This window comes from Symphalangus syndactylus, chromosome 17 (assembly GCF_028878055.3).
Source record: "Symphalangus syndactylus isolate Jambi chromosome 17, NHGRI_mSymSyn1-v2.1_pri, whole genome shotgun sequence".
In the NCBI taxonomy this organism is placed as follows: Eukaryota; Metazoa; Chordata; class Mammalia; order Primates; family Hylobatidae; genus Symphalangus; species Symphalangus syndactylus.
In genome coordinates this window covers 91,638,889-91,654,445 of record NC_072439.2, presented here as the reverse complement: position 1 = coordinate 91,654,445, position 15,557 = coordinate 91,638,889, and the positions used below count along the sequence as shown (strand labels likewise).

Genomic DNA, 15,557 nt, shown 5'->3' with positions numbered 1-15,557 from the left:
CACACACACACACACACACACACACATATATATATTTGCATATATATATGCATAGAGAGATATATGATTGTGGCTGTATGGAATAAACTTATACCTGAAAATTGATATACACACACATGCACAAATATGTAAACAAAGAGTAAATCAAAAGTTCAATTCAACCACCATCTTCCTAAGCAAACCTGTGCCTTTGGAAAGAAGCCGACTTAAAGACCATATAGTTAGCATCCTTTGGTCTTCAAGCCAAAGAGCATACACAATGGTAGAAAAATATATTTTCTACAGCTGCCGCTCTTTGGCCCACTTCGTTCCCTTAGTCCCGAGTGCTCGCCCACTGCAGCTTCGTTTCCTGTGCAGACGTGGCCTCAAGCACCACCACCACTGCCATGAAGATTGGAATAATTGGTGGAACAGGCCTGGATGATCCAGAAATTTTAGAAGGAATAACTGAAAAATATGTGGATGCTCCATTTGGCAAGCCATTTGAAGCCTTAAGTTTGGGGAAGATAAAAAATGTTGATTGTGTCCTCCTTGCAAGGCATGGGAGGCAGCACACCATCCTGCCTTCCAAGGTCAACTACCAGGCGAACATCTGGGCTTTGAAGGAAGAGGGCTGTACACATGTCATAGGGACCACAGCTTGTGGCTCCTTGAGGGAGGAGATTCAACCCGGCGATATTGTCATTATTGACCAGTTCATTGACGGGACCACTATGAGACCTCAGTCCTTCTATGATGGAAGTCATTCTTGTGCCAGAGGAGTGTGCCATATTCCAATGGGTGCCAAGCCCTCAAATGAGAGAGGTTCTTATAGAGACTGCTAAGAAGCTAGGACTCTGGTGACATTCAAAGGGGACCATGGTCACAACTGAGGGACCTCGTTTTATCTCTTGAGCAGAAAGCTTCATGTTCTGCACCTGGGGGGTGGATGTTATCAACATGACCACAGTTCCAGAGGTGGTTCTCACTAAAGAGGCTGGAATTTGTTATGCAAGTATCACCATGGTGACAGATTATGACTGTTGGAAGGAGCACAAGGAAGCAGTTTTGGTGGACTGGGACTTAAAGACCCTGAAAGAAAATGCTAGTAAAGCCAAAAGTTTACTGCTCAGTACCATACCTCAGGTAGCATCCATGGAATGGTCAAAAACCCTCTATAGCCTGAAGAATATAGCCCAGTTTTCTGTTTTAAAATTTTTGCAACCTATCCATCTGACAAAGGGCTAATATCTAGAATCTACAAAGAACTTTAACAAATTTACAAGAAAAAAAAAAAAACAACCACATCAAAAAGTGGGAAAAGGATATGAACAGACACTTCTCAAGAGAAGACATTTATGTGGCCAACAAACATATGAACAAAAGCTCATCATCACTGGTCATTAGAGAAATGCAAATCAAAACCACAACGAGATACCATCTCACGCCACTTAGAATGGCGATCATTAAAAAGTCAGGAAACAACAGATGCTGGAGAGGATGTGGAGAAATAAGAACGCTTTTACACTGTTGGTGGGACTGTAAATTAGTTCAACCATTGTGGAAGACAGTGTGGCGATTCCTCAGGGATCTAAAGCCAGAAATACCATTTGACCCAGCAGTTCCATTACTGAGTATATACCCAAAGGATTATAAATCATTCTACTATAAAGACACATGCACACATATGTTTACTGCAGCACTGTTCACAATAGCAAAGACTTGGAACCAACCCAAATGCCCATCAGTGATAGACTGGATAAAGAAAATGTGGCACATATACACCATGGAATACTATGCAGCCATAAAAAGGATGAGTTCATGTCGTTTTCAGGGACATGGATGAAGCTGGAAACCATCATTCTCAGTAAACAAACACAGGAACAGAAAACCAAACACCACATGTTCTCACTCATAAGTGGGAGCTGAACAATGAGAACACATGGACATGGAGGGGAATGTCACATACCAGGGACTGTCAGGGGGTTAACATTAGGAGAAATATCTAAGGTAGATAATGGTTTGATGGGTGCAGCAAACCACCATGGCACGTGTATACCTATGTAACAAACCTGCACATTCTTCACATGTACCCTAGAACTTAAAAGTATAATAATAATAAAAAACATTTTCCAATTGAGAAAGTAAGCATATTATAGATGACCAGGTATCTCTTACCACCATACAAAATCTAAGTAGTTGGGACATGTATGTGATAAACTTCAAAGTTTTGGCATTATAGAAGCTATTTCTAAACTTTTCTTGAATTTTATGCTTGTCCCTCATCGCTTACGTGCTTTTCTCATTAGTGAAACATATCTGTCATTCATGACACACATATGTCATTCATCACACAGTACTGTGATATAAGCAGGTAATATCAAAAAGTATGTATTACTGGGTTTAAAAGTGATTCCTATGAGGATTCTGGTTAAAATTGTCTAGAGACATTGTAATAACTAAGAAAAAATATTTCATGTGACTTCATACAATAATGTATGTTAAAAGTCATGATGCCTCAATTTTTGGGTAAAAAGCTTAAATGTTAATATAGGAGTACTTTAATGCTCCATAATCTGATAAATTAAATCAAGATTGACGATCTGTATTGGAGTTTAAAATCCAGAAGGTTTTTTGCACTTCTGGGAAAGCTTGAGTGCAGGAAGCATTTTATTTCTGATCTCTGCTAACACTGAAACCGAGTTACAAAAATACTGGCATTTCGCAGTTTCAAAGAAAGTCAGACAGGTGGTTGGGAAGATTTCTTTGCTTCTCCTCCATCTAGTGGCCGTATTTGGAAATGCTTGATGCTTAAAGCAAGGGATGCCTGTTTCATTGAATGTCAAGTTAACTGGAATTCTGCTTTTTAAAGATGTGAAAGCAGATAATATTCTCCTTTCAGAGTGCTACAATTTTAATTAAAATCTGTAACTATTTTTAAAAGCCCAGAATCTAACCTCCCCTAAAAAAACTAAAACTGATTTAAACAAATTTTTAATCCAAAAGCCCCTGCTTGAGAACATTTATTTCCTCAAATACTTCATATTAATGCATACAATGGCATTTTAGGGAATAATGTAGATAACTAAAATTCTTACGTAAGGCAGTTCTTATCCTTCCCCACAGGAAGTTTATTCTAGTACCAGCAACAACAACAACAAAAATGGGTATTTTTCTGTTTTAGTTTCCCTTTGACTGTGGAGGGACAAATGGAGCACAGAAATGGCATAACTTGAGGCCACACAAGGAAGTAACGTCTTCTGAGTGCTTTACTTTGGAAAAATCTGGAAGTTGTATAATTAGCTAAAAGGTGGCTGAAATTTTACTTTTATTAAAGACAATTACAGCACAAATGCTTTTCGAAATCAATCATCAGTTAGACGGAAAGCAAAAGGATTACTTTAAATTATGCTTAGTATACCTGGAAGATACATGGATTCTTTTCAATAGCAACATTTGTTTGTGAGACTTGGGAATTCAAGGATGTTGGTTTCTCTGTGCAGGTTCAAAGAAGATAAAATTTAAAGAGTTCCATTTGTTTCATGAAAAATTAAATTCAGTATAAATGGGGCTGTGTTACAAAAGTATGTTTATAATCATTTATCTAAACTTCATAACATATTTTTGCTGTAGAAACAATGTGACACATGAAAGCATGTTCACTAAAGCTTGTTTATTCCTCCAAATACCTGACATGTAACAGATGATGTTCGCTGTGTGATGAGATGGGTCTTAGAGATCCTTGTGAATCCACGCCTATAATTGGTTCCAACTGCCTCATGCAGTTCACAGCTTCTTTTCCTAAACTTTCCCAAAGTTATTCATGTTTAAAAGTACTTTCAATTCCAGAAGAAAGAAAATACTAATTTGTCCCCACATCCTTTCTTTAGTCTTATAAGATGTTACCAAGACTTGGTCATCACATAGAAACATTGGCAAACGCGTGTTTGAGTGAGTCCTGACCAGCACCAGGGAGTGGGCAGCCCAGAAAACCTGAAATTCCAACATCCCAAGGCCATTTACTCAGAAGGCCTTTCTTTCTTTCTTTCTTTCTTTCTTTCTTTCTTTCTTTCTTCTCTTTTCTCTTTCTTTCTTTCTTTCTTTTTCTTTCTTTCCTTTCTTCTCTCTCCTCTCTCTCTCTCTTTCTTTTTTTTTTTTTCTCTTTCACCCAGACTGGAGTGCAGTGGCACGATCTCGGCTCACTGCAACTTCCATCTCCCAGGTTCAAGCGATTCTCCAGCCTCAGCCTCCCGAGTAGCTGGGATCACAGGCGCCCACCAACACATCTGGCTAATTTTTGTATTTTTAGTAGAGACGGCGTTTCACCATGTTGGCCAAGCTGGTCTCAAACTCCTGACCTCAGATGATCCACCTGCCTTGGCCTCTTAAAGTGCTGGGATTATGGGCATGAGCCACCACGTCCGGCCTCAGAAGCCTTTTCTATCCTACTTCATAGGTTTTACGTTTCACTTATTTTGCTGTTTCTATGTGGAAATGTACAAATTCCTTCTCTAGAAAAACAATCAGATTGATACTGAGGACACGAATAACTCGTGAACTCTGTGGATTTACATCAGAACAGTTGCCTTGGTAAAGCTGTTTAGGAAAAGCAATTCCAGCAAAGACAAATCACTCTTCAGTTATTGTGAATAGGAGAGTAACAAGAAACTGACTGCTTTTTTTCTGCTCTTCCATTTAACACTCACACACGAGTTACATATACACACACATGCAGACTCACACAGACATAAACACACACACGTGCACACATAAACACATATGCACCCACCTGTCTCTCTGGCTTTCTGACTCCTCCACCTACCTCTGACCTTCCATGTGTAGTCACATAGTCCAGGAGTACCTATGTTATGTAGCAATCAAGGACTTTAGGAAATTTTTCAAATATTCTTCCTGAAGCTAGCAGTGACAAACCAGCCAGCTCATTTTACACAGAAGGAAACCAAAGATTTATGGGCATATGTCAACTCAAGTCAATTCAGAAAATGGCTAGTGAGAACCAGTCCATGTTCTCACCTAGTAAAATGGCTAGTGCCACCTTTTTTTGGTTTTACTTTACTTTTCGGAGCTATACAGAGGAATGAATAAAGTTTCTGTATTTCCCAAGAAAGGCAAAATGGACTCTACTCACAGGAGACACTTCTTTAAAACACAGAAGCAAGGCCTCTAATATTCAGTTGCTTAAGCTCCTTCAGTTTGAAGAGGCAGCTTGTTTGATCTTCTACCCTGGCTCAGTGAGCCCAGCAGTACTTCCGTCTCTCTCACTACACTCTTCTGCCTAAACGCTGTGGACAGCTCCGCCTGAGCAGTGCATAAGCTGCAAAGGAGTGTGTCAGTCTCAAAACACTTAAAGGCAATGGCGAATAGGCCACTCCAAGGGGTGTCGGGTTCTCACCACTGGTGATGTTCAAACAATGCCTAAACGACCACTGGGAAACAACAGTGTAAAGGAAATGAAATATCATACAGAATTATGACTTTTGACTTTTAAAAATGTTTGTATTGTGAAAAGCACATAAACCACGATTGTACAATTTAAAAATTAGAAAACGTATACACTCATGTAACCACTACCTAGATCAATAAAAACTTTTCCAGGACTGCAGATGTCCTGTTTCTTTGTTTGTTTGTTAATTCCACAAGTACGGAATGGACACCTACCTTGTATCCAGATGCTTTGCTAGTGCGAAAGCTACAGCAATGAATTATGAGAGAAAAACTTTGCCTTCTTTGAATTTGCAGGCTATCATATAGCATGTATTGAATGATTACTATGTATGTGGACCTTGCTACACGTTTTACTTGAACATTTTTTTATTTTCTGAGGTATATATTATTTTGATCTTACCTTTGTTTTACAGTGAGAAAATTGAGATAGTTTACATCATCTTCAATCCCAGGATTCCTTTATTCTTCGCCTCAGGCCTTAACTCAAATAATCTCATAGCCAGAGAAGCGGGAGTTGTGGAAATGTTTATGATACAACAATTGAAAGTCTAATTTTTGCTTTCTTTCACAGGCCTCTATAAAACCAAAATGTGGGCGCATGATCAGCTTCTCATCTGGAGGAGAGAACCCTCATGGGGTGAAGGCAGTCACCAAGGGAAAGAGATGCGCTGTGGCTCTGTGGTTCACCTTGGACCCACTTTATAGAGAATTGGTGAGTTTCTCACGCACCCAGAAAGCCAATTAGGCTTGCTTCATGAACTGCTTTATCTAAGAAGTCCTTTAAATTGCTTCATCTGAGGAAAAGAAGAGGGTAAAAGCAGTTCTGAGTCAGATATGTTCTAGTAAGTGAAGATGTTTGTAGAAATAGCTGTGTCAATGATATTCGATAGTCACTAATCTGCCTTGAGCTTATTAACAAATTGTAAGGCTGGGCACGGTGGCTCACTCCTATAATCCCAGAACTTTGGGAGGCCGAGGCGGGTGGATCACTTAGGGTCAGGAGTTCGAGACCAGCCTGATCAACATGCTGAAACCCCATCTCTACTAAAAACACAAAATTAGCTGGATATGGTAGCATGCGCCTGTAGTTCCAGTTACTCGGGAACCTGAGGCAGGAGAATCGCTTGAACCTGGGAGGCGTAAATTGCAGTAAGCCGAGATCGCACCACTGCACTTCAGCCTGGGCAACAGGGCAAGACTCTGTCTCAAAACAAAAGCAAAAACGAAAACAACCCTGTGGCATCAGGGAGGAATCGCTTTTTATTGGTCACCCAGAAGACTGATTTGTTTTCTCGCAAATCATAAGAAATAGTATTGAATCATTTATGAAACGTATTTGAAAGAGGGCAAGGAAACCTAAAAATTATTATTACTTATTACTGTTGTTACATTAAGTATTTCAATATTATTATATGCAAACTAGCTGAAGACACTTAGCTAGGAGGAGGCCATGAGCTCATCGTTTTGGAAGCCCGTGGGCAGATGTCATAGTCTCTACCTGTGGAGCTGCAGAGGCATGAATTAAGACCAATGGGTAGAAGCCCTGGAGGGAAAACTTGGGCTCAACACAAGGAATAACTTTCAAATAGTCACCACAGTTTGGCAGAATTGTCTGCGTTGGAAGCACTGATTGGATGGCTCCAATCAAAGCTCAGGCAACTGCTTGACAGGGAACACTGAAATGGAATCTAAAACATCGTAGCAGAGGCTTAACTGGATGACCTCCAAATCTTCTCCAGCCCCAAGTATTGATGAAGCTATGAAATTCTATTCTTAAAACTGGCATTCTATCCAGTTGTCCTTCTTAGTTTCCTAAATTGAATCCAATTTCATCAGAAACTATTTAAAAATAATGCGTTTTTCTCATATACTTTTCACCATCAAATCTAACTCACAAAGTGTTTGCCCACATTCCCTAAGCCATTCTTTCACATATTTTACAAAAGACCTATTATGACCTTTTATTGTACAGAAGAGCTATTATTATCTGCCTTGGAAACTCTGCTAGGTAGGCCCTAGGGGTAGAAGGGTGAACAGAACAAGGTCCTGGACTATGAGGAGCTTGGACAGAACAGGTAGTAAATAGGCTGTAAGAAGAGAACAGTATACGTTTTGTAGCAGGGAATCAAGGAAGACTTCTATAAGCTCAGACCTAGAAGCAAAGATGATAGCCAGGCATAGAAAAAATGGCCCTGGCTGGGCGCGGTGGCTCACGCCTGTAATCCCCGCACTTTTGGAGGCCTAGGTGGGTGGATCACTTGAGGTCAGGAGTTGGAGACCAGCCTGGCCAACATGGTGAAACCCCATCTCTACTAAAAATACAAAAATTAGCCGGGCGTGGTGGCACGCACCTGTAATCCGAGCTGCTCGGGAGGCTGAGGCAAGAGAATCGCTTGAACCCAGGAGGTGGAGGCTGCGGTTGCAGTGAGCTGAGATCACTCCACCACACTCTAACCTGGGCGACAAGAGTGAGACTCTATCTCAAAAAAAAAAAAAAAAAAAAAAAAGAAGAAGAAGAAGAAAAAAAGAAAGAAAGGCCCTGACAAAAGGACCAGAGCACAGAGTCCTGAAAACCTCAAGGAAGCAGCAAACAATTGCCTTTCCCTATCATTACTTTATATCCTGGTATTTTCCATCTCCAAAATGCTAGCATTCCACCAAAGCACTTTTATTTTTTAAACTAAGGAACCTATGTAAATGGGTAGACAGTGAAGATAAAATTATTGAAATATTACCTCACTATTTTAGTATTCAATTCAGCAGACATTTAATGTATTTCATCATTCAATATCCAAACTCTCTCTTCCAAGGTATTGTTCTCTCAAAATAAGCTAACACAAAGTAAGTTCTCTTTGCCCCTTTGTAATCAGGAAACATCAACGCCAACGTCCCTTCCTCTGATGGAAAAGTACTAGAAAACCTCTCCAGTCTTCAGGCCGTAGCGGCATCTAGTGGCCACAGTGGGAAATGACCAGAACTTTTTCCTCAGCTAAATTAGCCCAGGCTGTGAATCATTCTTTGCTACACGTGGAGATCATCTATTGATCTTTACAAACTACTAACATCTGTGTTTCAGGAGCTTTAAAAGCTCCCCAGGTGATTCTAACGTGCAGCAGCAGAGTTTGGGAGTTCCTGGCCTAGACGTCTTTTTTCAGATTGAATCTCTGAAAAAAAAACAAAAAGCCTACCTATGAACAAGTCATTAGAGCTGGCCGATTCTCATGCTTATTATCAATTACTTTAAAGGGTCTCAGTTCTCAAGGAGTATTTAGCAACATCCTTTTAAGGATGCAAGGATGTTCGAAGCTTCATATATATTGGTTCCAGCCCTTGAATTTCTTTCCCTTAATGAGAGACAGGATTACGATCATTTCTTGTGGTCAACAGATGTGAAAGCTTTGTATGTGTGTCCGTTTGTTAAGTATCAGGATTGTTTTCCTCGGCCGGGTGCAGTGGCTCAGTCCTGTAATCCTAGCACTTGGGGAGGCCGAGGCAGGCAGATCACCTGAGGTCAGGGGTTTGAAACCAGCCTGGCCAACATGGCGAAACCCCGTCTCTACTAAAATTACAAAAATTAGCCAGGCGTGGTGGCAAATGCCTGTAATCCCAGCTACTGGGGAGGCTGAGTCAGGAGAATCGCTTGAACCTGGGAGGCGGAGGTTGTAGTGAGCCGAGATCGCATCACTGCACTCCAGCCTGGGCAACAAGAGCAAAATTCCATCTCAAAAAAAAAAAAAAAAAAAAAAAAAAGGGAGCAATTTTGCCCTCCAGTGGACATTTGGCAATATCTGGGGGTTGGTGGGGGAGGATGTTATTGACACCTATGGTAGGTAGAGAGGACGGGGTGTTGCTGAGCATCCTGCAGGGCACAGGGCAGCACCACCATCCCACCCCTCAACAAATAATTATTTGGTCTAAAAATGTCAATCAGGCCAAAATTGGGAAACCCTGACCTAAACTACGGCAACAATAGTGCATTGAGGAGAAAGGGGCAGAGACAGCAGATAGAACAGAGTAGGTGACTTATCAGATGCAGGAAACCAGGGTCGGGCTTTTAAGGCAAATAGGTGAGCGATGTTGGTCTTTACCGAGAGAGAGCCTATGTGAAGAACAGAGCAGGTTCTTGGGGAGAAAATGGTGAATTCAGCTTGACCACTGAACTGAGCTGGAGATGGCTATGGGGCCATGAATTAGAAAGGGTAGGAAGCAGTTGAACATACAGTCGTTCTTTGCAGGAGAGAAATCTTAGAAAGTAATTGCTTAGGACCTAGGAATGTTAGGAGAAGGCATCTGTCTGGGGATGAAGAGGAGGTGTTCAATGCTTAACTGGATTTAGCATCAACCCATGTACAGATGGATGCCAGGAAGTGTTTGGGAAGCGTCTGCTGATGAGACTGATTATTATGCTTGTAACAGAAATGTGTAAATTGTCTTTTTTGCAGGAGCGAATACAGGCTGATGAAGTGATTGCAATTCTAGATCAAGAACAGCAAGGGAAGCATGAACTGAATATCAACCCTAAAGATGAGCTATAAAAATGAGAAAGAATGTTCTATCAAATATTTATTTAAATTGTTAATCTTATGAGAACCTTTTTATTTTTGTACAGAGCCGTGGTATAAATTAACAGGTTAATGTCAGTCATCAGATCTTCCTTCTGTTCCTAAGGATGCTTGTGTTGCCTCACTCAATCTATCAATCTATCTTTCTTGTTTTGGGTTTTTTTTTTTTCTCTCTCTCTTTCTTCTTAGAGACATGGTCTAACCATGTTGTCTAGGATAGAGGGCAGTGGCTATTCACAGATGTGATCATAGTAGCACACTGGAGCCTCAAACCTTAGGCTCAAGCCATCCTTCAAGCCTCCCGAGGAGCTGGGACCACAGGCACGTGCCACCACACCCAGCTCTTTCTTGGTTTTTCATCATTTCATCTATCTATCAAAGCCCAGTTCACCTCCTCCCCTAAACACACACACACACACACACACACACAAATTAATTTGCTGCAAATTCAAAAGCTTAGAGAGAATAAGCTTGTTGGTGGTGAAACTACAACTCTCATGTGTGCTCCAGTTCTAAAATTAACCTGTGCCTGGTCTCCGAAGCCCTTTCTTGCTCTGCGCCTTTCAGCCACATCCTTAGGTGCTAATGGCTGTGAGCTCTGACTCTCCAAAGTGAGTTCTACTTTGGGTCTGAGGAGCCCCTGGCAGAGTCCACGCTGCCCCAGGTATCATGGTCGTAATGATCACCCAGGCTCCGGGAGATCTCATGGATGATTACCGTATGAGACAGAGGGGCCTCCAGTCTTTCCAGGGCCTTGGTGGAATTTTTGGCTCTGGTGTTTTCACCAGACAATAAACTTACACTGGAAGCTTTGATTCATCCTCCACAGTACTCCAGAAAGGACTATCCTATAAGTTGTACACTTTAAAAGGTCATGTAGAGGTTGTAGTAGAATGGCTTTTCACCCTGGTGACTTTGGAAGAAAATCTTGAATACTGCCTGCATCTGGGCACCATGGCCAGGTTGCCTAGGAGTGGGGTCCACTGATGAAAAGAGGTGTTTTGTACTTAACATAAGAAAAATAAATTTCTGATTGATTTTAGCCGTCATCTGCTTATATTTTGGGGGCCCCTCCTCATTGCTGCTATCCAGCACACAGATTTGTGCTTGTGTCTGATTTGTTTAATAAAGGGAGCCTTATTTTAATACCTGGCATTTATTTTTGTTCTCCCAAATGTTTGGTTTATCTTCACAGAATGGTTTTGTAATTACGTAGGAGCTTTTGGGACCACCTAGGGGCAACACTGGGACATGACTAGTGTTGCTGGTGCAGTGGCCTCAGGTGGGGACACCGCTCTTGAAGAACAGAGATGGAGACCAAACTGGGCATTAATCCAGAGAATGCTTGGTTCCAGGTCCCACTTCTAAGAAAGACACTACAAAGGCATAGTTCACGGAGGATGGGGTTCTTCTAACCTAGAGGAGCCTTTATCATTCGCCTGTGGGAGATCACATGCCTTTATGATGGGCAGTGGTGGAGGGAAGATTTGCTTTCTGCCGTTTACAATCTGGTGAGTGGTAAGAACATTCATCCATTGAAACTGAAAATTTGAGTTAGTGATGTATGAACCATCTGTTTTTTACTGAACCTTCTGGTTGTATTTTAATCATGGGAAAGTGGAAAGAGCATTGGATTATACTCCCATTCCTATCAAATATGCCCTGCTGTGTGATATGGAACTACTCTCTTTCCCTTTCCAGACTTTAGTTCCCTTCTCTGAAAATGACATAATTGATTGTAACAAGGCCCTCCCTTCTACTCAAAATACAAACAAAGCAAAAAGAAAAAAAAGAACCCAAAACCATTTTAGAAATTGTCACAAGTACAACCAAATTTATTTCTGCTAACATTTAGAGAGTCGTGAATGGGTTTTTTTTGTTTTGTTTTTTGTTTTTTTGAGACGGAGTCTCACTGTCGCCCAGGCTGGAGTGCAGTGGCGCGATCTCGGCTAACTGCAGCCTCCACCACCTCCCGGGTTCAAGCAATTCTCCTGCCTCGGCCTCCTGAGTAGCTGGGATTACAGGCACCTGCCATCATGCCCAGCTAATTTTTGTATTTTTAGTAGAGACGGGGTTTCACTGTGTTGGCCAGGCTGGTCTCGAACTCCTGACCTCAGGTGATCCACTCGCCTCAGCCTCCCAGAGTGCTGGGATTACAGGTGTGAGCTACTGGGCCCGGCCATGAATGGGTTTTTTATGTGTGTACCTGATTTTTAAAAACTTAAACCCAAATTTAGGCCTAAAAGTTCTTGAGCTTTGCAAAGGTAGATCGCTATTTGTCCTCCCACTGTGAAGAGCTTTTTGGCACTCAGATTTGCTGATTGGAGGATCTGGGTGAGGATCTGATTTCTGTTTTCTGGCAACAAGGCATCAACATAGAAACAGTCTTTGTTTGGCTCCTTCAAGTTCCCACTTCCTGGGTGCAATGGGCACTAGGGGAGAGGCAGGGACTTCATCACTGATTCTTATATTAAGTCCCACAGAAAGTGGGTGAAGGCCGAATAGATGTTGTGTTAGAGCCACATCTTGTGCCATTTGCTGACAACACAGGGTAGTTATTCTTGTTTTGCCGGTTAACCATGTTGCTTTATGCCTGAAACATCATGTATATACTAAAGCATTTACTTCTTAACTGCTCCACATCAAACCATACATAATTTCATTCAAATATTTAGGGAGTGTCATCAGATGACTTAAAAAAAAGTGAAACTTAGAAATTGCAGTTCGTATGGTACATAATCCCTTGCGTAGAAGGATGGAAAAGCCCATTAGGACTTTTGTTGCTTTTACAGCTGAAGGAGGGCGTAGAAATCACAGTTCAATTTCATCTTTCTTTTTGGGTAGAAAGTGAGGCTTAGAGGTGGTAAAGATGATCCCGTGGTTACAGAATTTGAGCAACAGAACCGGAGCTAAAGCCAGGACTATTGAATTTGGTTATGCAAGAATGCCTGCGGGAGTGTATGTGGGGGCTGGAACCCTGGCACAGGGCTTTGTCCAGCTGGTGGAGGGGATGTCTTATTCTATGTGCCCAGAGATGGTACTTGCTTACCAATCTATGGACCTGCAGGGCTATATCTTTCCAGAAAGGCTGTCTTTTCTAATTCTCACGAAGTGCTGAGTGTGCTTGAGTCAGCCTAGGCTAAATAGTCCCATGTGTATGAATAGTACATCTCACCTGTGTTATTTGAGGAATTACCATTGGTCTTGGTGATGACCCTTCCCTTGTGTGAAAAGTCTGCAGCTCACAAAGCTTTTATTTTCACCTATGTTAATGTTTTGAATGCTTATAACACAGAGCATGTTCACACACTGGGAACCCCAGGAGGTATTCTGGGCATGGATTTTGATGTCCATTTTGCAGATGAGGACATGGAGAGCAGTGGAGTGAGGTGATTACCTGGGGTCACTCGGCTCAGAGTGTCCAGGTCTGAGCTAGAAGCACAGTCTTTTGGGTCAGAAGGGAGAAAAGAGCATCAGGGTTGTTGCTCCCCTGGCTGTGCTTCTAGGCATATTAAATATAAAATAATAAATGTGAATAAAAAAGTCTGATTTTACCAAATCAAGAAAACCTTTTTCTCCTCTTTTATTTTCCTGCTGAGGGATGTATGTTGGCATACTTCCTCTTCTCTCCTCTGTGATATATTGAATACGAGTTGTATTATTCAATTTGATTCAGCCCTATTTTTAAAGATGTACCTTGAGCCTTGAACTACTTTTATGAAGCTCACGAAAGGGAAGAGGATTCTAGTCAGGTATCATTTTTCTCTCCCTCAAAGGCAAAAAGAATCTTGAACTTAAATTTCTTCTTTAGAAAAATCTGACACAGGACAGAGTGATACAGTGATTGTGCGAAGGGCTTTCTTCACAGCCCTGAACGTACGTTGTTTGACAAGGAAATCTCAGTTTTAATGCACTCTTAAGACTTTTAATGCACTCTTCATCATTAACATCATAACATTTTTGGCACTTCCTCAGCTGAGGAGAAGCCATGGAATGAGTCATTGCTATTTAATAATATATACCTGTGAATTTTAATTGAAGTACAAATGCTGAATTATTTCACATAAGAGAGCCACAGGGAATGACTCCTTCACTGACGTCAAGAAAGGAGGTAATGGGGGCCACCTCACCAGTTCCTTATGCCAAAGCATTAAACATTCTGAGCTGACTGACAGTGCAATGGCTGAGAAGTGGGAAAATGTTGACCTGTTCCCACATCCAGAGCACTTTAGGGAAACAGGAGCCATTGGCAAAAACTCCAGACCACAAGTCCACGTTACAAGCCCTCTCTGCCTCCTGCCAAGAAGCCTGTGATGTGAAATGACGTCTCACAAAGTTCCAGTTGCCCACCCACAAATCCTCTACTCCCAGATAATTTAATGTTCCCAACAGGAGACATGTAGACCTTTTTTTTTTTTTTTTTTTTTTTCCTGAACCTGGTTGATTTCTTCAAACACATCAAAACAAGTAACATCAACCACTCATTGAGCTCACTGCTGGGTTGGAGCTGCAGACTCATTCTGTCAGAGCTTCCCCTTTGCCTCCTGCTCCTTGTAATTCAGTGTTTTCTGTGCCCACTGCTGATCTCTGAGGCCAGGCAAAGCCAAGTTGGGAACAATCTGACTATTGATTCTGTTTCACTCTACAATGGATGGCATCAGCTGTAAAAAGTTGAGTTAATGAGTCACCTCTGGCTTCAAAAATCTTGTTAAGGGCCTGCAATAAAAATAACCAAACAAGATGTTCCTATCATTTTTTTTTTCCTGACATGTTGCTGCGGAGGAAAATCTAAATGAATGCTTCATTTAGTCAACATATGACACACGCTTTCTAGTCATTTTATATGGTACATTTAGGAGAAGGGAGAACAAAAGGTGAATAAGACATGCTGTACCCTTTCTTTTTTTTTTTTGGTAGAATGGCCACAGAGGAGAGCCAGGGTAGCCTAGAGTTTGACAGTCTTTCTACGTTAACAGTCTCTCTTCGAATTATCTGATATCTTCTGCTTTTGAAGGGCGAATCAATTTTGAATAGATGAGGCCAAGTGCCTTCTTGATTTGGGCCTCATTTCAACAGTGAATTGAGTGTTACCTATATATATGGGAATCTTGCCCTGGGCCTCTCTCATCAGACTTAGGTGCCTTCCTGCATGATGGCAGCGTGATGACATCAGTCCTAATAATCTTATCCAGACCCGAAGTAAGCCCTCCTCTCTTATTCCAAGTTTATGTTTTTACCTCTGAGTTACTACCTGGTGGTGGGTGGAGGTAGAAATAGGGAACGGACAATAAGCATTACCTGGTATGTCTCATCTCTTTCCACTTGTTAATCGTACATTCCATTGTTTCAAAGGTTGTAATCGTGGTTGGCTTTATAAAGCTTTTTTATGGCCTTGAAGCACGTAGCAATCATATGTAACTACATAATTATCTTGAGAGACACATCAATGCCATCTTCACTGTGTAAATGGGAAAAAACAAACAGGCACAGAGAAGGTGATGGTGTAAAGCCCTGGTTATGTATGAATTCATTTCGCAGAGAGTTTTTGAG

At 41.4% G+C, this 15,557-nt stretch overlaps 1 protein-coding gene and 1 pseudogene across 1 annotated transcript in view; both read left to right on the top strand.

Annotated features, from left to right (window-relative positions):
- Positions 1-11,153, top strand: part of P3H2 (prolyl 3-hydroxylase 2) — a 168,003-nt gene extending 156,850 nt beyond the window's left edge. The window contains exons 14-15 of the mRNA XM_063620517.1: positions 6,017-6,157; positions 9,888-11,153. Coding sequence (XP_063476587.1) covers positions 6,017-6,157; positions 9,888-9,980 — 234 coding nt within the window. The 3' untranslated portion in view covers positions 9,981-11,153. The remainder of the gene's footprint in view (positions 1-6,016; positions 6,158-9,887) is intronic.
- LOC134732989 (S-methyl-5'-thioadenosine phosphorylase-like) lies at positions 288-2,058 on the top strand (annotated as a pseudogene).
- Positions 11,154-15,557: the final 4,404 nt, after the last annotated feature.